The 25010-nt window shown below is 42.0% G+C and overlaps 1 protein-coding gene across 1 annotated transcript in view; it reads right to left on the bottom strand.

Annotated features, from left to right (window-relative positions):
* NT5DC2 (5'-nucleotidase domain containing 2) overlaps nt 1-24998 on the bottom strand; it is a gene marked incomplete at its 5' end in the record, with an annotated part of 52230 nt that extends 27232 nt beyond the window's left edge. Inside the window, 6 exons of the mRNA XM_019505228.1 lie at nt 3425-3553; nt 9019-9112; nt 12384-12439; nt 13519-13593; nt 14736-14920; nt 24851-24998. Of these exons, the coding sequence (XP_019360773.1) occupies nt 3425-3553; nt 9019-9112; nt 12384-12439; nt 13519-13593; nt 14736-14920; nt 24851-24998 (687 nt within the window). The remainder of the gene's footprint in view (nt 1-3424; nt 3554-9018; nt 9113-12383; nt 12440-13518; nt 13594-14735; nt 14921-24850) is intronic.
* Between the last annotated feature and the right edge of the window lie 12 nt (nt 24999-25010).

Here is a 25010-nt window from a genome sequence, read left to right as displayed (position 1 = left end):
CTTAAATAATAGCGGCTCCAAGAGCCCAGAGTAGCCAAAACATCTTGCGGCATCTCATGTATTAGCATCCCCATGGCTCAAAATGGCAGCGGGGGCACTTTAGCTAAAGCTTGTTCGATAAGCTTTAGTTAAAGTGCCCTTGCTACCATTTTGAAGCAATACATAAGACATGGAGGTTGGCTGGAATGCAGTAAGTGCATTAAATCAAGTCTGCTCCAACACACTGCAATTACCGTGAACTGGAGCAGCCTCCTGGCTCGTGTATAGGCACCGAAGATGAAAGAACAGACTTCTGCCATGTAGCACTGCTAGGCCTTAGAAGAGGAAGCCAGATGGAATGCATACTTGATTATGAACTGTTCTGACCATAACTTTGTCAAGAGTTAGGGGACTTACAAGTAAAGCAATTTTCTAAAGAGTGTTCTCCACTGGATCCACACACAAGGAACTTTGAAAAGGAAGTAATACAAAGAGAGACACAACATCCCACTATTTAACTATCCCTACCCAAGAATGCAAATAACCCTCATTGAACAAGATGCAGGCACTTACTTCAAGAGCATTTAGAGATGGCTTTAAATTGGCTAAAAAAGTACAAACTACAATAACACATGAAAACTGGTATTTTTGAGGGTCTGGATGAGAGGATTAAAAATACCTTAAATTTTGCAGGTTATACAGAAGTTGTATGTATTGACTATTAAAAACAAAAAGGCAATTGTTCACACAGTACCATTTCTACCCTGACAATGGAACTAAGTGGCAAATTAAAGGACATTTATTTGCCAAGTGGAGTACTTACAGTAAGGGAACAGAATGGCTAGTATGCTGGCCAATATTTGGTTGTGAACTCCTTAGCCCAATGCCAAAATAAATTTTAAAATAATAAAAAACCTAGCTGTACCGTAACTAAAGCCCAAGGAGAACCATCTGGTATTTAAAAAAGCTCTCCGATGGATGACAGGGCTGATAAGTGCCAAGAAACCTAATCAAATCTGAGGCAGAAAAACAAGCTGTTTACGTGCTTCAGTTATTGGGGCACTCAGATAAGATATGAACTTTAGACGAGTACACAACATACGCAGTGCTCAACTTTGTATAAGCATCTGACAAGTTTCCTTAGAATTACTACAATGCTTAGCATGTCAACAGTAACCATTTCTTGCTGACTCATTCAATGAGTTACAAAAAGTTGTGTCAATTTAACTTCTAGAAATATCCAATAGCTCTCTGCAAGAAAGAGTCCACACTGGGGGAACGCAGATGTTTTCCAGGGCATCTCCAATTCACCTGCATCACTATTGTGAGAATGCAGAATTCTGAGAAATAGTGATACCATATTTCAGACCAGGAGGAGTACCATACTTGTTTCTATACAAAAAAAAGTCCTACTTTGCTGAATACTTTACAGAACGCATCAGATTCTTTGCCTTTAAAACATTAATCTCAGAGATTAGGGACACAAAAGGTGGGCTCTTACAGAAAACTCTATTTAAATCATCAAGTCTCAGAGCAAAGGAGTTCCCCTCTCCCAATCAAAGACCATGGAAGAAGACAATGCAACAGCCCAGATTAAATTTTTTCGGCGTCATTCTGCTTCTGCACTACACTGAGTAGCTACTAGATTATATCAATAGCCATTTTTTAAGTGTTCATCTAGAATTTAGACTACAGCCATTCAGAACTAGAGAGTGGATCCATCCATGGTTTAGAAGGAATCATTAGAAGATGCCCCAAAGCTCGCTCACTCAAAAAAGAAATTGAAGGGTTGGGACATACGTATCATAAGCACTCCAAAAATTAAACATTTCAGCCTTAGATTGACATACAGCCCCCTGCCACAAAACCTTGCTGGACTCCTTCAAAAAACTGCCAGGGCTGCAGGCATGGAAGGATGCAAAGAAGAAGCAAAGCCAACTGCCAGCAAGTACTTCGCAGCCTTCATTTCCCCAGAGGCTGCAGAATCCCGAGACTCCTAATTAATGCCTTTTACGATTTACAGCAGGGGTTCTCAGTTTTTACGCTGTGGCACAGCAAATCATGGCCTGGAAGTGGCCGCAGCCCGGCAAACCGCGGCCCAGCAGTCAGCCTACCACGGCCGGAATTTCCAGCCGGCAGACAGGTAAGAACACCCCCACCCCCATGGGGGGCGGCAAACCCTGCACTGCTGTGGGCCCTGCTCATTTAACAAACTGTGCTTTAGACTGTTTAAAATAACCAAAAAGATAAAGCACTGGTGCCTTCTGCCCATCATCTCTCCCACCCCCATCCCAAATAGCAGAGAGGGAAGAAAAAACCTGTCCTCCATATTTTAAATCACACAACCATTAAAATCACAATCAGGTCGAAGAAATCTAGGTGAGGCTTAAGTTGGAATAAAAAAACAACCAACCAGAAAACAAAACCTTATGCTTTCTCCTTTAGAAAGTTAGAACATTCTACCTACTGATACTTTTGAACAATATCAGTGTGGTACAAAACATTAACTGAACCTAGGAATCTGACCACACCAATCAACCGTTCCATATCCCATCTGGAGAGTTGATAGAGATCCTGGCCATATTTGGTTGGCATTGCTAGATCACTATACAATTGTTAAACCTTTTAAAAACTCATTCTTAGAGTTAGCTTTACCACAACCCTTTACAAAAAAAGATCAGACAAACAATGATCAGCAACAATAAACTGCATCTTCTTGAAGAAAGCTACAAATAAGCTATTAGCCATTAATTCTGTAGAATGTTTTTATTTCATAAATAGTGTATTAAAATATAGTTGATAGAAAATAAAAAAGGGTAAAAATGAAATGTCCCTAAAACAGTGCAGAATTTGGACAACGTTCTTCATTAAATGATTTGGTCGCACGTGGAGCTGCAGCTAAAATGACCTCACAGGACTATCAAACAGGACTAACAAAATATGTCCTAGGCAAAACCCAGCCAGAAAGCAGGGTGAGGAGTAGGGGTAGATGCTGAAGAGGGGAGGTGGTCAGGGTGGTTTGTTTTACCTGCCAGAAACTCAAAGATCCCAGCTGCTGCTCCAGTATCACTGGATGTCTGCTCTTGCCACAGCACAAAGATGCTCCACCCTGGGAATGATTCCTTGCAGGGCAGGGCCACCATTCTGGCTCCCCCAGTAAGTTGGTGTCCAGGGCTGGTGCCTTGTTCACTCACCCTTATTTATGCTACTTCTACCAAGTAAAGATGTTTAATGGTGACTTAGTAACATATGAATAGATCTCAAAAGCTATAAAAATATAGTAGTAGATGCTTCCTAATTTTACTGCAGGCAGGAATTCATATTTCTCAGAATCAACAGTAGTTTATATTTGGATAGTACAAAGCTCACAAACAATATATGGAATAACTAATTTTCAACAACATCATATGTAGTGTTTCATCATTTTTTGATCATTTATACTCACAGATATATCCTTGTAAAGATGAATCTGGTCAAACTCAATGCCATGAGCTAGGAAATAATCGATAACAGAGGATAACAGCGTCATTTCAGGAAGAGAGAAGATGTCCATGAATTGTTTCAATGAAGGACCCTAGTCAAAAGGAAGAGAATACATAAGAAGAAATTCAGAAAGATAAATTTAGGTCATTATGAAAAAGAGTTGCACCTTACAGCCATGTCACTTTTCATGGATTTCCAATCACACCTTCTATCTATATAAAGCTGTTTTGTTTTCAGAAGACAGCACAGGAGAAAGCCCAGCAGCTATAGGAAGCATCAGCAGCTGATGGCCCTCTGCCCTCAAAATGCACAGGCACTTAAGTTTTAAAAAGTACTTGATAAAATAGATTTATTGGTTATTGCTGTCATTAAATAAAAGCACTTTTACAAAAGACAAGGAGAATTAACATCAGAATCTGAGATTAACAAAATATGATACTCTTAATTTCCAGTAAAGTCACTATTTTACATTGCACTGAGATAAAAGTTACTGCATTACAGAAAAGGCTGCAACAATCTCTGCAGGTTGCATACATCTAGTTCACAAGAAAGTCACGTCTTTGCCAAATGTTTGTGCACTTCAAGACCCTTGGATGCAAAGTACTGAGACAAAATATGCTCACTTAATTAAAATTCCTGATGAGGTTTCACTTGGTATTTAAGTCAAGGAAGTACCACAGTTTAACTACCATATTTACTCAAATCCAGGATAAGGGTTTCCCCCTCCACTGTTCAACATGGTGGGGGCGAACTCTCACCTTAGATGCGAGTATTGGCTAGGGGCAGACAGCTGTTCTGGCTCTGACCCTGGCCTGGAGCTGCATCTGCTGCCTTCCCCAGACCAGGGCCAAAGCAATTGCTGCTACTGCATCCTGGTTGAGCCCAGGGTGGCTCAAGTGGCTCGTACAGGGAGGGAAGCATGGGAAAAACTACAAGGTTTGTGGCCCGAGGGGAGCAAAGGAGAGACACTGTAGTGGCTCCAACTCCAGCTCCAGCCCCAACTGGGGCTGGAGCCACTGTTGTTGCCTGCCCCAGGTCAGGGTCAGTTATCAGTGGTGCTGCTGCTGCTGCTGTCAGACCACAGCTGGGCCTGGAGCCAGAGCTGCAGCATAGGGTGAGCAGCAGGCAGGGAGCGCACCAGGGGCCAAAAGGGCCAGCAGAGGCAAGATGTAGAAGGGGCAGGGGACAGGTGTTAGGCCACCTGCCACTGCTTTCCCTGCCACTTGTCCACCTGCCATTACTTTTCCAATCACACTGGTAGGAAGTAAAAGATTAGGACAACCTTCCAATAATTAGATTCTATGCATGGAAAGTTATAGAAAAATTGATCATTTTCTATGCACAGAATATAACTACTGGGGGGTCTGCCTTAAATTCAAAGTCATCTTGGATTTAGGTAAATACAGTAAGTATGTTCAAAACCTAACCATGGGCAGAAAACTCCTGCCAAACAGCCAATCATACTAAAAGGGAAAGCAGCAAAACCAACAAGAACAGCTTCATAACTACTTAAAACTTCCTTGTTACTTCATTTCCACTACTTATGCACTCACTCAGTTCCAACTTTTGCTTAAAGTAAATTAATAAAACATTAGTAAACAAGCTATTGGCCAAACCTGGCAACATTTTGATGATGGTATTGAAGGAGTAGCGTCTTGTCAGAACATTAGTTTTAGACCATGAATTCTAGTTTAATACAGTATGTCAGTTTTACATATAGAGCTACCCCTACCAAACACCTCAAGTACCACTGCATTCCATTGATACTTTAGGCACCAACATATGGAAAAGAACTTGCCAAATCCCTCTGGAGAGCTGCAGCTCGAGTCAGTTTGCTTTTCATTTGTCTACTGCAGTGGTTCTCAACCTTTTTAGACTCAAAAAAACCCCTTGGTAAGTACCAGCTCTTGGCTTTCATTCTTTTTTGACTACATAAAAAACAGAGCAATCTTCTGCTACAAAGAACACAGAAAGACCACAACAGTTCAAATAGGAATCCATACTGTCAAAAGCATTATGAAGTCTCTGGGTTTATCTTACCAAAAAATAAAATAAATAAATAAATAAATAAATAAAATAAAAAAAAAAAAAATCACATGTTAGTATTTGCACATCTAATAGTGCTAACATTGTATGGCACCCTTAAAAGATTTGCACAGCACTTAAGGGTGCCATGGCACCTTAGCTGAGAATTACTGGTCTGTGGTTGTAGAAACAGTTAATGAACTCTAATGATAGAAAGGCAGTTGGGGAAAATGCTTCAAACTAAAGAATCTCTCTGTCAAAGGAGTCTGCATACTTTCTGCAAGGTGTAATACCTCTTCGGAGCCCTAAACAAATCCTTGACAAGTAGGAATATATATGTTCAGCGTAATCTAGGATTTTGGTGGTCTCCAATTAAATGCATGTAGAATATGAACAATTCTTGTGTTAATCACTTCAATTCTGTTTTCCAGTTGCCCCTTATTAAATTGTAACCTAATAAATCATTCTGAAGATGTCACAGAAGATAAACACATTAAATATTCAAGAAACCAATTTAGCTTTGAACAATACAGCAGAGAGAAATTGCTGAATTTCAAGTTAAGTGTACCATGAGGAGATATCTGCTGCTTCTTTGGGTCCTTTATTCTAGTAAAAAAATCCTATGCCTGACATACTATGGTGTTTGGACCAAGAGTCTGGAAGAGAATTAGGAAAAAAAAGTATATTTATCTGGAGGATAAATCTGTTGGTACCATTGACAATTTTTGCTACTTGGGTTCTACAAAATCAGCAAGAACCTTGACTTCCAGACTGAATTAACAGAATTGGAAAATCAGCTAAGAATTTCGGGCTATTACAGAAACATGTATGGAATCACAACGAACTATCAACTAAGGTAAAGGTGTGAAACTATCTAACTTGTGTGCCGTCATCCCTGCTTTATGGTTCAAAAACTTGGATTACATAAGCTAAGCACATTAAGAAATGGAACAGCTTCCACATGAGATGTCCATTTAAGATTGCAAAAATTAAGTGGGAAGTCAGAATACCAAGACACAGAGGTACTGACGCACTTAGAAAACCTCTATCAAGAAGAGGAGGTTACAATGGATCAGCCATGTCAGGAGAATGGGAGGAGACCTTATCCCCAAAATCATTTTATACAGAGAGATTTGAGGCTGATCTAGAAAGTGAGGTTGCCCTCTGTGGTACTACCACGATGTATGCAAATATTATAATGAAGTTGTCCAACATCCACATAGAAAGCTGGGAGAAGTGTGCAGAATCCCAGTCAACCTGGAAGAACTATCTGGCACTGGGTGCAGCTCAGCCTTAAGCAGTTTTGAACCAGAGGATGGAATCAAAGCAAGGAAGAAGAAAGCAGCGTGCTATACAACTTGGACCCAACTCAAACAACATATGAATCTGTGAAACTTCTAACAAGCTACGCCGCTCTCGAACTGAGCTTGTCAACCACACACACATTCATCAGGCATCTGACTAGACCTCTTGTGCATACCTATGATCCAGAGGATTGACAGTTAACTAAAATATCAACAAGGATCAAATGAACACTATGCCAAAGGGCTAGACCAGTAAGTGAGCAAAGTTGAGTGCTGAATTTCTAATTGAGACAGGAGTATATTTTGTCACATCAGGACCTCTCTCCTAAATCTCTCTCACAAAGGCCGAGTACCACTGATGGTCACCTGAACAAATTACATCTTCCTTGTCTTCACTAGAAGAATATTCTCCATGTGAAAAAGTGGAGAAAAGCATTAAGAAAATATAAATAAGTGGAGAAAAGGATTGAGATATAAATAATTTTCCTGCTACTAAAAATATAAGCCATACTGAGACAGAGACCGAGAGAGGTATGTAGCTCTATAAAGGCACTATTACTAAAAAAACTACACTTCAAAACAGAGGAAAAGTCTGTGCTTGAATTCGGTAATAATGCTTACACCAGTGTAATGCTCTTCCTGAGGCTGTCTGAAGTCAGCTTTCCTTGGGAGCTGGATGCAGAGACACTTGGTTTGTTTAGAATATTCAGAAAGTGATTTCGGAGCCGAGAACAAGTTCTAGGCACAAGCAAAGTATTTACTTTCTTAAAGAGCAAATTGTTCAGACTAGCTGTTTCCAAGATAGAGAAATGTGTTCAAAAGTGACCTCGTGTTGTTGATTTAACATAGCTGACCTACAGGGGTTTTGGTGAAATGTATTAAGTCTGGTCTTCTACGAGGACAGATTTGTTTTTCACAAAAAAGATTTAATAAACAAGGAGCCTAAAATAAAAGCATAAGTTGAGTCAGGGCATGGATTTATGATTTTGTTTTTCTCAAAGCTTCTAGGACATGAAGCTAGATGCTTCTAGAAGTCCTCCCTGCCATGTGCGCAAGCCCACCCCCTTGTTTCTTTCCCTCCTCCTTTAGAACCAATATGGGCAAATTTAAGAGTTCGAGTAGAAGAAAGATAGAAGAATAAATACTTCCAGATCTTGAGCTGCCAGGAAACATTTACACACACCCAGAATCCACCCCACTTAAAATATTTCAGCATGGTTTCTGGAGCCCAAGGCAATAGGAAATGTATCAAACTTTTCTGGATGTTTGTGCTGTAGGTACAGATACTAGAATAATGAACAGGGTACAAGTGTACATCCATTTGCTGTGATTTTAAACCAACCGACCAACAGAACAAGAGAAACAAACATTAAAACTAACATAATTACCCAAAAAAGGCTTCATCTGAATGGTTTTTTAAAATGATCATATTTTTACGTTTGTTTAACTGTTCACAAATTTAAAGATGCATTCTTCTTTTGATACCTAGGTATGTATCACATGGTTCCTAGGCCACCATTTTAATTTGTGATGAATGAGATTATTCAGGTAGGGGGCTCAATTCCATTTCCATATATAAGGAAAGATCTGAAGGTGCAGGAAGCCCAGTGTAGTTGAAGCCATTTATAGATTTTGCGTGATGCTTCCACTCATTTGTTAGTAATTAAAATTCAAACTTGCAACTACATGACAGGATAGATTTTAAAATCTATTTACTGCAAAACAAGTTTGAAAGGAGGTCTCTACTCTCAGAAGTACAACTCATGCCCACATTTTGCCTTACAGCTGAGCTGTCCAGTCAGGATGCCTATCCTGAAAGGGCATGCTTTTTAGATGGCATTTCTGTACATTAGAAACTAGACAAAAGTTCACACATTACAGAGAACGCTTTGTGGATGGCCTGATGACTTTGTCACATGTGATGGATTGGATTTGACCAACGAGTCTAAAGATGAAGCACCTTTTATCTATTAGATTGTCACAACTTCACTTCTCAGTTACTCAGTCCTGAACCAATATTCCAATCATTTCAGACAGTTTGTAGCTTCTTCACCCTTTGGTTAAGCTCCACAGAATGACTATTTCAAAGATTTTAAGGTCTCTCCCTTTTCAATTTGGAGAAACTATAAGAATTTAATCCTTATGCATTTAATTTTCTAGCTGATAGGGGAAAAAATAATTCCACATCTCAGTGTTAAGGAATGCATTGAAGCAGTTATTTCAATACCTTGCCATAGAAGTCACTCATCTGGTACAGAGGGATGTGCTGTGTACCCCCATACAACTCAATAACCTCTTCATCAGGCACAGGTCTTAACCCCCTACAAGATAAAATTAAAGTCAGTGGATCGCAGTTAAATGCCAGCTGTTATTGGGATGCAAAAAGAAGGGCAGATAAAAAAAGGCAAACTCCTCCTTTACTTTAGAACTTAAAAAAACAAAACAAAACACATTGCCACAATGTTAGTTTTAAATTCCAAATGCAATTTTGCACGTATCAGGAGTTCTGAAATAGCAGCAATAAAAATATTCCATCAGACACTTAAATAGTTAAGAAGCTCAACTCTCTGCTTGATTGAGAAGTGTTATTCGCTCTTAACTTGGAGGGGGAAAAAAAACTCTATCACTACAACTTTTTGTTCCAAGCTTGGAAGTATACCACTGAAGGTAGCTGGCCTTGATCATGTCACAACAAAACTGACTAATGCAAGGAACAAGACTTCCCAAGAATCTTTATAATACCTGTAGAGAGTTTGTTCATTATTCAATGTTTCTGAGTTGTTTAATTTTAATACTCAAGAAAGTAGTGTCTTAAAGAAAACATAAATCAAAGATAATCTTATTTTATTATACAAGTCTACTTTTTGCCATGTTTTAGTGTAACTTTAAAAAATGTAATAGGTTTTATTAGTTTGCAGATGCATGCACTGGATTATTTTCCAAACTGTTACTCAATGAGCAGTGATCTTACCCTTCTTTTTAAATCAACAAGTGAGAATGTTTCCCATGGGAAAAGTTTTTGAAGGTACTGAATGTTTGTTTAAAAAAAATTATAAACAGATTTAAACAAGTTGTTCATAATAGACCCACTCAAGAAGCTTCTGTGAAGTATGAGGCAATTCCAGAAAACGAGTAACAAGCCAGTATACAAGGAAATAAATTCTACCTCTAGGAATTTTAAGATTTTAATTTAACTGGAGCTTAGCCACAAAAAACACAAAATTCAAAGAAAAACATTTGGCTTCAGTGCTCAGGGAGAATATGATGCCATTCTGAGGGCTCTGATGCAGGATTAAAGAAGATACAGTTTAAAATCTGCATAATCTTACATGCTTTGTCCAAAAAGATATTTAATTGGAAAATCGTCCAGGATGATTTAAGGTTTTTAAAGAGGAGAACATTCCTTTCTCCCATAATATCACTTAGAGCCAATGTCCTTAAAACTAAAGCTTGTGGGAATAATCAGCAAGGGTGGCCTTAATTTGGCAGGGGCACTATATAGATAACTACAATAAGTTTCAAAGCCTCATTGATATCAGTGGAAACAAATGCTAAGTAAGGACAATGTTAGGACCTAATGAATGAAGCATTTCTGAATTAATTCCTTAATTTAGAGCAGTGGTTCTCAACCATTTTAGATTCAAGGGACCACTCAGACAATGCCAGCTTTTAACTTTTACTTTTTTTACTATGGAAAAATAGAGCAATTCTGCTGCTGCAAAGAACTGAGAGAACCACAACAGGTAAGAACATTTTTGACACTACAGATTGCTATTTGAAATCTCTGGGTTTATCTTATGAATCATGCACATGTTTGCACACCTAATAGTATTAATAACACTATGAAAGCATCTCGCAGCATTCCCCGTTTGAGAATCACCAACTTCATTCTATCAAATTTTTGCTTGACAAAACTGAAGCCAATTATACAGGCAATATTTTTATACCGCTGCTGAATTAAAGAGGCATTACAAGTTATAGGATGGAAATCAAAACCTGATTGAAGTCTCTTGCCAAATATAACACATGCTACTGGAAAGTAAATGAGGATCTCGTATGCAAGAGGGGGACCTTGGAGGGACAAAGGTGAGAGGGTTAAAAGATATGCCACCTCATTTTGTGCATCTGTCCCCCATGCTGCAATGAAAAAAAGTTCACTTCTATCTGAATCTAATGCCAACATCTCATTGCAGAAGTCCCTAGCTACCACTTTCAATTTAAAAAGTTGTGTTTTAGGTACAGTTTTTGACCTTCCAATTGAAAGAATGCACCACAGTCAGAAGCACCAATGCCTCAAAGGCAGCAACAGGTAGAATATCACTTAATATGGTAGCACAAGCTGGGTAAATCGCACAGAAAATATTATAGATGGCATCAGCTTTTCTTCCAGTCTAATGATGTTATATGTTGTAATGTGCGCACTTAAAATTGCTTCTGCTCATGCCAACGGTAGTCATGAAAATTAACAAACTATTATGGTGACCCACTTTTAGGTATGTAGGAAAGGGAGGGAGAGGAGAAAAGGGGCTCACATGTTCCTGTGTCAGCCATTACTAACCTTAACTATTGTCTCAGTGTAAATGGCTTGTTCAATTAATGTTGGCAAATATTTGACATCACTTATTCTGGAGGAGGTTCAAAAACCCAGAACAGATTTTAGAGGTAAGGTGGGGATATTAGTCATGAGTTGCTTGGCTCTTATTTGGAAAAATATTTAACTATTCCAGCCAGCTAAAGAAAGGCAAAACATTACTTTGCTCTATATCCTTGGAATGGCCCCACAGAACATGCAAAGCAAAGGCTCTCATGTTACTTTGCATTTATTCCCTGGCTTCTAAAAGATAAATCTAATCCTGCAAGTGCTCACCATACCCAAATCTCAGTGAAAACAATGGGACTTGCTGGCACTCAAGACCGTTTAGGACTTGCCATGGAATAGGAAGAGCTTTTAAATCAAGAACATCATTCCCACCTTGAATGAGTCCAACAGCTGCCAAGACACAGCATGCAGAAGCAATTAAAGTGACTATGTTGGTTACTAATGTTCTATTCAAGGACTTGTAGCCAGCTCTCAGCCTGCTCTTCTTGAAGAAAGGCAATCCTGATTCGTTGGCTTATTAGATCATTTTTCCTTTACCCTCCTAGAAAATCATCCCATTCCAATGAAGTTCAAAGCTACCTCTTCATTTTCACTTGCAAAAGACGTTCCTCATAGCTTTCCAACATGAGCAGAATTTTGTCAAGGTGGCTCTTGCACATATGAACTTCTCTGTAAAGAAAGTCTATCCTTGGTATAATGATTTAGTTGCATAAATTGCCTACACAGATTTCTCTACAACTTAGCCTGAGTGGGATAAGTAATCCTATGCATCATTAACCACAAGACAAAAGTTTGAGCCTTTACTCCCACACTTGGCTCAAAATGCTTGAGCAAAGCAGCCACATGTAAGTGCACGCCAGACAAAGCAAGTAGGAACAGGAAAAGCTAGAGAAGGCTGCTTTTCACTCTAAGTTACATTTTGAGATTTTTGTGATCTGACTTTGAATGTGAAGTGTTGAGCATTTAGTAAAGTGTGTTCTCATCTGACAGACCTATATGCAGTGCCCAACTGGACATAGTGGAAAGCATCAATCTTCATCAGAAGGCTCTGTGAAAAGAAATACAAAATGCCTATTTACCCATGTTTATTCAAGAAGAACCTAAATAAGTTTGAAGTCCTGATTACTTTAATTGCAGTTAAATTAAATCTCAGTTGTGAATACATTTAAAACTGTGTTTAAAACCACCCTGCAACAAGTTTGGAAGCAGCGTTCCCTCTAAGTTGTATGGCATGCGCAGCTGCACCTGGTAGTGCAGCATGAGCATGCCACACAACTTAGAGGGAATGCTGTTTGGAAGCATCACAAAGAAATGTACCACAGACCAGGTTCTACTGCATCTCTCTGAAAGAGGCTACAGATAGAAAAGAAATGTAGAACTTAACAGAACATTGTCTTAATGTTATATATATCTCACATTAGGAAGTATGTATTTCAGAGGAAGTCCTTATCTGTACAGATCTATATGCAATCACATTTGACTTAAACAAAATGAAACATGCTCTCCCCACCCCCGCAACAAAAGAAAGCTGGGCAAGTCTCTTGTTGAGAGTTCTCTTCTTCACAAGTTATTTCTTCTCTCATCTCAGTACTCTGTAGCCATATCTGGAATTCCTTAGCCAAGGACAGAACAGACTCATGCTTTACAACTGCAAACCACAGATAAAGGTGTAGTATCAGAGCTATTTACCTAATAACCACTATGAAAGCAGGTTATTCCCTAATATTCCTAAACACTACCTCTCCAGTGAATATCCACAGTAACTACACAAGCTTCAAATTTGTAGAAGTATTAAAAAAGTTATACAAAATGAAAAGATCTGCTTTGGGTTTATTCTGTATACCACTATCTACCTATCTTACTCTCATATCGGCAAATATTCTCATGATGTTTAAGGTGACACCCAGAGGTCCTAAGAACAAGTGGTACCTCATTATGCTGTAAGAGAAGGTAGTCCTTGCCCCAGAGAGGTTACAAGGGAGGAATAAGCAGGTAAAGAAAATAATCCACAGTATATATTCTATTGAAAATCATTTCAATCATGTCATTACAAGAAAGAGATATTCAAAGAACTCCTTCCTGTAGTATCAGTACACTAGAAGTATGAAGCAGATGTGCGTGACTTACCTTTTTCACATCATAGTGAAGTCCCCGTATGGCAAATCCTGGAATGTAGTCATATTTCCCAAGCCCTTCTGGATACTTTAAAAAAAAACCCAAACACACAATAAGAACACTGTTAGTTTCATGCAACAAAGAAGTTTTTATAAGAATGAATAATTTGGCAGACTGATCTGGCTTTCTATCCATGAAAACCTACTATCCCACATCCAACAGTGTTCCAAATACTCAAGATACTAGAAGACCATAATGTAACTTTACAAATCTGACGTGCTTGAGTAAGCAATTGAATTCCTGATCCTTACAGCACCTAGCTGGTATCCTGAAGATATGGTTGCAATATGTTGGCAGGGATGGCAAATCTATTTATTAAGTCAGTCACACATGGGAGGCTTTTCCTGAGGTTTGAGAAGATAAATTTCATCCAGCCATTGATTTCTGAGGGATATCAGCTTTCAGTTTGTTTTTCCACCTTTCCCGTTTTTAAATAAATAACATTTCTAATCTTTATGGGTATTTATACACATGTAGCAGGAGTGGAGGGGAGGGAACGCTTTAAAATTAGAGTGGCTGCAAGAGCTACTCTTATTAAAGCATCTGGACTGTCACATGTGTGGAAGAATGCCATCCCAGTTTCTTCCCAGACTCTTCTATTACGTTTTTCCTTGCCATTGTTTTCCCACCCGTCTGTCAATTCTGTTGCCCAGGGTTACTGCAGATGTGAGTGGCTTTGTGTTGGCACTGACCTCATGGCATGGGGACAGGGGCTTGAGCCCTTGTCACTCTCTTAGGTAACCAGTGATGCTTGTTAAATTGACTGGATGGCATCAAACAACACCTGGCCTTGATTGAGTCTCACAGGTGATGTCAAAAGGGCTATAAAAAGCTAAGAGTCTCCAGGAGAAGGGCAGCAGCCAAGTTAAGTTACATATAGCAGCCGAAACATCTGCCACTCTTTGGTACCTTTTTCCAAGTCTTAGTAAAACGATGATTAGACAACATTGAGATGTCTTTTATTTGAATATGCAGCTATTGGAAGACTGATGCTTGCAGTGTTACAGTTAGCACAGAGTAACCACAAAATGATAAAGATTTGTGAAAAGTGGTAATTATGTAAATTCACAAGAAAACTTCATACAACATGCTTTACAAAAGTAATTTTAAGGACTAAAAATAAAATTGATAAATTAAAACACACATTCATCCCATTAGCAAAAGGTTACCTTGTACTGTTCAATTAAGATGTCTCTGGCAGTGTTGAAAATCATTGAGTGTAATAAATTAGAATATTGTGCTAATGTATAATCATAATCGAAGCCATAGATCTCAACATCTCCCAGGCTGATTTCATTATTTGCATAGATAGCTGCAGGGTTAAGGAGATTGCAGACCCCTGGTGGAAGGAGATCTGGAAAAAAAAAAAAAGAGAGAGAGACTGTAAAGATACAGTCAAATTAAGTTTCAGCTCTTTGTTTTTGGATCCAATAGCAGTTGGGGCTCCTACTACAAAAAAGAGGAAAGGGGTTTAGTCCAATAAGCTTAGACAGTGAAACTGACTATTAAAATACTTTACTCTTCAATAAAGACATCATGAAAACTTCTAGCCATGTCTTCATGCCTAGCGAATATGGCAAGTGGGACTGATGTTGAGTATCAACCAGATATAAGGTACTGACCTATATAGAAGTCATGCAGTTTGGGGGTTTTAGAACTGTCAGAGTTCCAGGATTACAATAGCTGGCAGCTGGAGGATTTGCTGGACAGGTAGTCTTTATATATAGCCTGAGAAAATATATGCTGTTTTTTTAATTTAAAAAAAATATGGCAACATAAGCTTCAGATATAAGAAGCCTGAAACCTTTAAAACAGATTTCAAAGTTTGTTATTTGGAAATGTATTCCCAAAAGATCTATGAAGAACAGAACAATTATCCAAATTTAGTTTGGTTGTTCATTTGTTGTACCCACATTGGTGTTATGCACACATACCAAACTTATTTTTCATAAAACAAGCAAAAAAACCCAGAAAAAACCGAAATAAACAAGCTAAGTTCCTAAAGTATAAGGCTGATAAAGATGGATTCTCTGCTTTGTTCTAATAAATCAACTAGAGCCGTATCTCATACGCCTTACACATACACAGTGGGTGTGTAGGTGTCAAAAAAAATGGATATCCAGGTGTAATTTCTAGCTCAGCTATAAGTGGTATTAAAAAAAAATAAAGGAAAGGAAAAGAGGGAGGGGAAAGGGGTTTAGACTGGGACTGTCCAACTTCTAAGTCCCCAGGGGTCATGCATACCAGGGGCTGCACCAGTCAAGCCACTAGGCCATGCAAAAAATCTCCCCCCCTGCAAGCTCCTCCCCCCTCTAAGCCCCCTCCCCATCAAGAAATGCCCTGGTTTAAACCATTTTGCTCAGGATGACAAAATGACTGTCTTGTTGAAGTCTGGTGTAGCAGACTATGACAGATGCCAGGCCTACCCATCTCCACAACAAATCAGTGGGCACATCTACACATGCACTTTAAGGCACAGTAGCCTATTCTGTGTATTAAACTGGTGCGTAAAACACCATGCTAATACACTAATGTGTAGTAGTCCAATAAGCTTAGTAGGCTTCCATGCATTGTGTCACTGAAAAAAAAAAAAAAAAGCATGCACTTGTGCTATGGCACATTTGCGTGTTAATTTAGTACCTCATATTGGAGGGTGCCTGTACATAAGCAAAGAGGCTACTCCGACATCTGAACTGCAGTGCATTAGAGCAGACTCAATTAAATCGAGTCTGCTGAAGCGTGGTAGTTAGTGCTTCAGCAGCCTCCCTCATTCCCACACTTCATGGGGGAATCATGTCAGGACATTTAACAGTACTAGCATTGCATTGCATGCCACAGTACCATTGAAAGGCTCTCGAGGTACATCAGGGATGCCATGGCATTCTGCTTGAAAAGCAATGCTTTAGAGCATTATTTGAAGTTGCATTTCATTGCAGTGTTTTCCACCATTCAGCATAGTTGTACCGGCTACATTTCAAATACTATGAAATTTCTTCCTCCTAAACAGGTCTTCATTCTCTATTTCATGTTAAAATTTAAAATGATTCTTTATTCCAGTTAACAGCTCTGGAAAAAGTTATTCTTTTCCTCTACACAGTTCTCAGCCCTAATTATGCGCTTGGCTGCTTTCTAAAAAAACCCAAACAAACAAAAAAAAACCCCCACACAGCTACACACTAAGCTACAATGGTTAGGGAGGTGGGCATTACGTAAGGAACAGGTCCCTCTTGTGCAGCCATGCAGGATCAGCTTCATGTCATGGTCCTTCTATAGTTGCCTTGTTCAGAAGAGTATAGCAATGCCCTATTATTACCCAGACAGAAAGTAGTTATATATAAACATGGCTCTGGGAATACTCATAAATGCTACCAGACTATGCAATAAGTTAGTTATCCAGAGGAGTTTTTTTTTTCCCTCCATGGAACATACAAAGCCTTTAATTTTACACTTAGTCAAGGTACCTCATGCTATTTTTTTTAAAAGTTTCATCCTTAAGGCTAGTGAACATGCAGCTCACTCTGGTGGATTTCCAGTTTAGTAGTTATTTTAGAGCTTTTCCAACCAGTTTGAGCTGCTGCCAAAACACTAATAGAAATAAGTAAAACTTAAAAGAAACCCCAACCCAAACCAAAACTCCAAGCTTCCTTCTGCCTCTTTCATCAGGTCTGAGATACTTCCTTACTGGGCCTTATACCATGCAATACACTTCGGGGCTTTCCCAAACCTTGTATCCTGGAATGATACGTGTCTACACAGGAGAAGGGAGAAAATATTATTTGCAGGCAGATGAGTAAAACTTGAAAGATACTTCCACACACACACACACATCACCCAGCAGGTAATTGTGTGAAAAAGAAGGGGAGTGGAGGGGTAGATCAAGGCCCCCGCAGTGAAGGAGAGAGTGGGACAGAGGCAGGGACAGAATCTGGGAAGAATGGAGCCCAAGCAGCTTATCCTGGGGCACACACCCATGGGGCAGACATGGGGCACAACGTCACGTGCCTCCCATCACCAGGCAGGCAGGGGACAAGTCAGCCAGCTCACAGGAGGCACATGGCATCGTGCAGCTGCTGAGGCACCAGCAGCTGGGTGCACAACCCAGCCTGCAGTGGCAACCCACCTCCATGAAGCCCCGTGCACAAATCCAGGGGGCACCCCCCCATGCCTGCCCCAGGGGTACACACAGCAGCAGGAGCTCCCCCATGCCCCTTAATGAGCCTCTCTGGCTCCAACCCTCCCACAGCCCACCCCAGGGCCCCATTCACCCCAGCCCCTGGCTTACTCCCTCCCTCACTGTGGGAGCCTCTATCTGCCCCCCCACACCCCTTCCCTCCCCCTCGCCCCTTCCACACTTACCTGCTGGGCACTGCAGGAGCCTCTATCTGCCCCACCACCACCACCACTGCAGCCACCCAGAGCCCACACCAGGGCTGCCCTGCAGTGTTGTACAGTGCCACTGCTGTCCTGCTTTTGGGGGGCCTAAGTCTCATTAGCCCCAGCCTTCCGCCACCTATGCATGTCTATCAGAGTGATAAGTCCTGACCTTTTGAGATTCACCCATCCTGTATCATACCAATCCCTGTTACTTTTTTTTAAATGTTCTCGGCATCCCTTCTATTTAGGGGTGCACTGATAAAGATTTCCTTGACCGATACCAATAGACGATTATTAACCAGTCATATCAGCCAATACCAATCCAAAAGCTGATTTACCAGAATGCAGCCAGGTAGTGTGGGGAGCAGCTCCCTGCAGGTAAGTCTAGAGGAATGGGGGCAGATTGAGACTCACACAGTGGAGGAGGGAGTGGGGCAGGGGCAGAGGCACGGGGCGCTGTCTAGCCAGGGCAGTGAATGGGACCCGGGCCTGGGGCAGGGAGTGGAACAGAGCCATGGGCGGCTCATTCAGGGGATCAGTGTCCCAGTGCTTAAAACTGGTGGTGGAGGTGCCTGAAATATAGCTCAAATGAGCTTTAGTTCAAGCACTGCCACCACCGTTTTTAAGCGCAGAGATGCTTTTAACCAGAGCCGAGCCAAGGAGGGTGAGGGCGGATGTGGGTTACTTACTGCAGGCTTGGGGCTCTCCGCCCTGCTGCCTTTGCCTCGGGGGCCCTGCCCCACAACTTACCACACCCATTGCTGCCGGGTCAGCAAGGGGCACGTGGCTAGCGTGGGGCTTCTAGGGAAAGGAGGCAGAGCAGAGAGCCGTAAGACCACAGCAAGCAGCCCGCTTTCACCCTGTGCACAAATCTGGTGGGGCACATGCCATCCCATGCCTCCCCTGGGGGTGCATGCAGTGGTGGATAGCTGCCCCACCTTCCCACCTTGCCCCTGCGCCCCCTGGATGAGCTGCATCCCACTTCCCACTCCAGCCCGGGGTCCCATTCACTGTCCTGGTTAGGCAGTGCCCCTAGCCCCTGCCCCTCTCCCTCCCTCACCTTGGGGGCCTCGATCTACCATCCCCAAAACTTACCTGCAGGGCAATTCTCTCCATGCTGCCCAGCTGCATTCCTGGCCACATGCATGAGTGCGGCTGCACACATGCATGCGGTATCTGGGACTCCAGCCAGAAGGCATATTATATTTATTGGTGAACTTTAATTGGTTACACTGGCCACAAAAAAAACCCAAACAAACCTGACAGCTGATAATATTAATTTTCCTTTTATCAGTGCCAATCTAATATGCAACCAATATATCAGTGCACCTCTACTTCTATTGTTTCCCTATGTTTTAAACACAAAGACAATATACCTGAATGTACGAGAGAAACACGGGTGCACGTTCTATTCAGAATTGCATTGTACTAATTAAAAGACATGAGGTAAGACTCTTTCAAAGTGCAATGAGCAAAATGCTATACTGTGAGCAAAGGCTAAAACCAAGTAATCAAAAATGTGAACAAAGTGTGTATTTGACCCAAGAGATCAGTAGCAATCAACCTTTGCAGACCAACAGCAAAATATAGTTTGAAGAGATCAGGAAACTATAGTGCAGGGATTGGCAACCCCCATTACGTGTGCCAATTAGTGGCATACAGAGATATTTTCCCTGGCATGCCAGGAGGTGTGTAAAGGAAAAATTGTTTAAAATTTTTTAAGTTGCTGCTCTCGCCTCCCAGAGCAGCCACAGCTCCCAGCACCATGGCAGGCACCAGGGGCAGAGTCAGGAAAACAGTCTGTGTTCTTCTAACCCTGTCCCCTGGCTGTGCCCTCCAGCAGAGCCTGGCCCCTGGAGGGGAGCTGCAGGTGGGCGGGGCTGCTAGGCTGGAGGCTTCCAGGGGTGGGTGAGCCCTGGGTGGGGCCAGAGCCTAGGCAGACAGCGCCCTGTCTTATCTCTCTTCTCCTCTTTTTTCTTTCCCCTTTTTTCACTCTCTCTTTTCCTCTCTTCTCCCCATTTTTCTATTTCTTCTCTTTTTCTCTCCCCTTTTCTTTGTTCACCTCTTTCTCTTCTCTCTTCCTTTTTCTTTCCCTCCCTCTTTTTCCGCCCCCTCTCATCACAACATGCTTAACAAAAACGAATACATAAGAACAAAGGTAGTATATGAAGTTTTATTTATTGTCACCAGGTTTAGAATTTATAGAAAACCTGGTATTTACTGTAAAGAAAAAAAAAAAGCAACTTTTATAATTATTCACAGAAGTTTAGGGCTGGAAGGTACCTTGTGAATATTCAGTGCGTCCTGCCACGTACCCCTTCCCCACCCTGCTTTTACTTTTCTGGCCTGCCAGCACTCCCGCACCTTACAAGGTAGACATTGCAGTTTTTTTGGCACTCCGGCCAAAAACATTGCCTATCCTGCTATAGCAAATACAATAAAAAACTCTGGGACAGAATCTTTACTTTATACAATCAATCATGGCTCCTTTCCTCTAGACCAATATGGTGACAACCTAGATATCTTATCTTATACAGTTCACTTCACCATATTAAGATGGGAAAGAAGGAGAGAAAACCAACTGCAAATTCCTTGCCAGCTTGAAGCAGTCCCCAGAAAGTGCAAATTATACCTGCTTTGTCCTAATATATGGCTGGAAAAACAGGCATGTAATCAAGGAGCTTACTGTTAGTTCCCATCTTCTCTCCCCTTTCCTGGGTTGGCTGGTGTGCATGTGCAGAGACAATGCTGTTCTAGGTCAATGGGGGCCAGCCTTTTTGGCAAGCATGCCACAGATTAGTTTTAAACCCTGCCTGAGTATCACTCCCTGCCCAATCTGCTCCTCTGCTTTTTGCTTTCTTCTCTGTCTGCCACCATGCTGCCTGTTCTATCCCCAATCTGCCATGTACCATACACACAGGCTTCCCATGCCATTTGTGACATGCATATCAGTTTGCCACCTCTGCTCCATATGCCACTGGTTCTCAGCTGGGGTGCCATGAAAACCAATGACCCCAGCACCTCTGGCACAGGGTGAAACAGCAGCTGCAGCAGAAGGACATGCCTGCCTGCATTACATTCGGAGGGCTGGCATACCACTTCTGCTACAGCTCTTCCTAGTTCAGTTCTGACATACCTCCAGCAAAGAATGGTGTATGGGGCAGTTTTACCTGGTGGCAGTGGCACCTCTCTCTAGGCTGTCACCACTGTGAGGTGAAACAGCCCCAAGCACGGCTGTTTCCAGGAAGCACACCAGAGCCAAATGGGGAAGAGCGGCAACAAAAGTGGCTGCCTGCCTGTATAATGTTATGCAGGCAGGTAGACCTTCCTGATGCAGCCATCTCTCAATTCATCTGTGACATGCCTCCTGAAAATAAAGGTGCATGGGACAGTTCTACTTGCTCTGTCTGCCTGTTTCTGGGAGACAAGATGCAAGGTTAGACCAGGAAGTTTTTGCCACAGCTGCTTCCAATCTGACTGCATTAGGTGCATGGCACAGTTTCACCTGGCCATGGCAGTGTGACAGTGGCTGCACCGGAGCACCCTCTTGGTCTGCCCCTCCCAGGCAGACTGTGGAAACTACAAGAGGATGACAGAGCAGCCAAAAACACTCTGCTCCTTTCCCCTACAATGTTGTGCACAGACTGTTGGGGACACTCCAGTGAAAAGCATTCACAGGTCATATCCTAAACATGGCAGGAAGCAGTTGACAAAAAAGTGCCATACAGTGATGAGGTTCACTGAAACACACACATACACTCTCCCCTCCCTTCACTTGAAAATGGTAGGTTAAGTTGAAAAGATATACATTTTTATTAATATAATTGCTCATTACCATTACAGTTTTGAACCTGATCAGCTACAACTGAATCAGTCTAACATCACTGCACTGGCTGAAAAGCTCAGCAAACCACCTGAGAGATTAATCTTTCACTCTGTGTTGCAATCATTGTATCAATAACAAAACTAGACTTCATCCCAGGGAAGGTACTCTTTCTGTTGCTCTGTGCCACAGAATGCTCTGCTATATCCATCTAAGCAGGACCTACTGCCTTGAAACATAGCCAATAAAAATAGAGAACTAATAAAGTGATAGAAGAACGATGGTGAAATAACTGAAAAAGCAAGAACATTTAGAGGTTAGTTTGAAACACTATGCTGAACTCATAGTGCAATCACTGAATGAACCAGCTGGTTAACAAAAGTAGAATTTAAAAGATATACCTTCTCTTTAACAGATATACCTTGAAAAGTACCAATAAGAAAAAAGAAAGTGAAGAAAGACCCAGTTTCAGACAGGTTTTGAACCATATAGAATATTTTGGGTGTATCCAAGCATGACCCTGACTAACTACAAAAGAAAATGCTGTCAGATTTGATTAGTCTCAAACAAGTGCAGATCAGACATTCATTTTCTATTGAAGTTTGAATTAAGTGTTATACAAAGCTAACTTTGACATACTGGTGCAACTCAAAGTTAAGAATACCAAAAAGAAGCATGGGTTTTTATACCTTTTCAGAGACACCAGATCTTGAAATTTTTGCAAGTTAACCAATCTTTGTGAGGAGCTTTTTATGCAGAACATTACCAAAATCTTCAATCAGGTATTCAGCAAGAGCCTGTTTTGCATGCACATCACCTACCTTGTGTTGTGTACCTGTGATCATCATTACAAGTAATTCTAATAAATGCATCATATGGAGTGTTGTCATTGTGCAAATAAAGAAATCATAGCTTGTTAGCTCAAGTAGCATGTTTTCACTCAAAAGGTAGCATTAGCTCCTCCCAGTTTACATGCACTTGAGACTGTTTCCTCCATTGCATACCAGAATAAAACAAAAGAAAAAATGAACTGTAAGAAATTAACAAGTATTATCTCAAGTCTGATAAAGTGGAATCACTTTGCAGATTTCACTTTAATATTAAAGAAGTCCACCCCTTTGATGAATCAGGTTAAGCAACAAGTACTGTGTATAAAGCCTGGTGCTCAAAACATACCAATAATTCTTTAGCTTCAACCATATGTTTTTTGCGGTTGACTTGTACACAGAACCTTACACTTTGTATCATTTCTCGCATTAGAAAAAAAAAAGTAATTATAGTAAAACAGGCAAGATTTCTCTCTTAACAGATTACACTCACTCAAGAGAAGCATCTGCCTTTACTTCCCCCTCCCTTTAACTACAGGGCAACAAAACCACTTAAACAATAAAAGAGAAGAGTCAGAGTGTTTCTAGGCTTTTGAGGGTGCTTAGTCAGGAAATTTCAAGAATTACAGCATCAGCAGGGAACAGTTTTTCCATTTTATTGTGCTGTGGAAAATGCTTTGTTACTTTAATATTAGGAGTTTAATATGGCTAAAAAGTGCTGGCTTGGCAGTCTTCCATTTACGTAATAAATAAATACAGCACAAGTTCTCTTTTGTTGAGGCAGTAACACTTACAATCCTGATGGGAAGAGTCTGGATTACCTGCTAGCAGTGTTCCCTCTAAACGGTGTGGAGTGCACGGCCGTGCAGAAGCAGTCATACCGCACTGCCAGGAACACCTGCGCAGCTTAGAGGAAACACTGCCTGCCAGGATAAAGATGTTTGGTATTCATGGTCCTCTTTATTTTTTTGATTTTGCATCTTGGGCTAAGTCAGCCAAATCAGTTCTAAATTCTGTTGACTAAGCAAAACTCAGTTATTCAAGCCTGTGCGGTGCTACCACCAGCAAGTATCCTACCTCCCAGACTCTTCAGCCTGGGGCTTCAGATACTCCCAAACCTATGGCAAGCATACATGCAAGCCCCAGGCCCAAAGGTCTTGGAGTTCAGATGCCCTCTAATCTTGCTTGTCCTCCTAGCCAAAGAAGCAAGCGAGAGGGAAAGTCCGAGAGCAATCCCCCATCACCATAAAGTATGTCACCGAGCTCCTTGTATTGGAGGTACTGTAGATTCTTGCAGGGGTTGGGCTGCGTGAGTTGCAAAGGACCCTCATTCAAGGCCACAAAGAAGTGCACCTCCCCTGCCAGGTCAGAAAAACCGTCTGGGCCAGAGGTCCTCAAACAGCGACAGACCCAGGGAGTCGCGAGCAACTTAAAAGGGGGTCGCAAACTTCTCTTCCCTCCCCAGCGCGCAAATGCTCTGCCTGCTTCCCTTCCCCAGCCGCCACGCACATGTTCTTGGACTCACCCACATTGGAAGTGTCTCTTTTGTTTTGTAATCTTGGCGTGTACGGGTTAGTGAATGTGCTTCGTCTATCTCCTACCTAATCCTAATGAAGTCAATAGCTTTAATCATGGGGGAGGGCTCACGTAAGTTTTTACAGGGTCACAGTATCACAAAGTTTGAGAACCCCGATCAGGGCCAAAACCATCGTCATGGTAGCTCCCCATGGTCCTCTCTGCATCAACAAGATTCAGAGCCACACTTCATCACCAAGAAACAAGCTAGCAGAAGCATAAGGATCCAACCAGGACTAACATTTGTCCTGGTGGTGAGGCTTTACAAGTCAGTTGTTGGTGTAGCCACTTTCCATGCCCCTTCCACCACCCACCCAGCAGCAACAAAGCTCGTTATCTGAGCCCATTCTGGCGCTCCCCCTGGGACCCAGGCACACTGAGCCTGCCGGGTCCTCACTGCTCCGTGCTCAGTGCAGGTGGCCTCGCCACCTTTGAGAGAACAGCAGCACCCGGGCCTTCCTTGCTCTCAGTCTCCCTGGGTGCCCGCCGAGAAGCTGCCGGCAAGATCCTCTTTCTAAAGGGAGGATCCCTTCAGGGTAGCCTGACTGCAGGTCGCCCCAGCAAGCTGGGTAGGGAGCAGAACCGTGGCGGGGCGGGGCGGGGCAGGACGGGACGGCTCCGCGGGTCACGGCCAGGGCTCGGCAGCCGCAGGCGAAGCCGCGGGACGCAGCGGCCCGGCTCTTACCGTAGACCAGCTTCTTCATCTCGTGGTACCTGGCCCACAAATAGGACTTGGTGTCGGCGGCCTCGGCAGGGCCGGGCGCACTGCTCGGGGAGGCGGCGGCGGTGGCTGGGCCGGGCTCGGCGGCTCTCCGGACGCGGCCGGGCAGGGCAGGGGGCTGGGA

This window comes from Gavialis gangeticus, unplaced genomic scaffold (genome assembly GCF_001723915.1).
Source record: "Gavialis gangeticus isolate Ggan-Ray unplaced genomic scaffold, GavGan_comp1, whole genome shotgun sequence".
Classification (NCBI taxonomy): Eukaryota; Metazoa; Chordata; order Crocodylia; family Gavialidae; genus Gavialis; species Gavialis gangeticus.
This window is presented reverse-complemented; position numbering and strand designations above follow the sequence as displayed.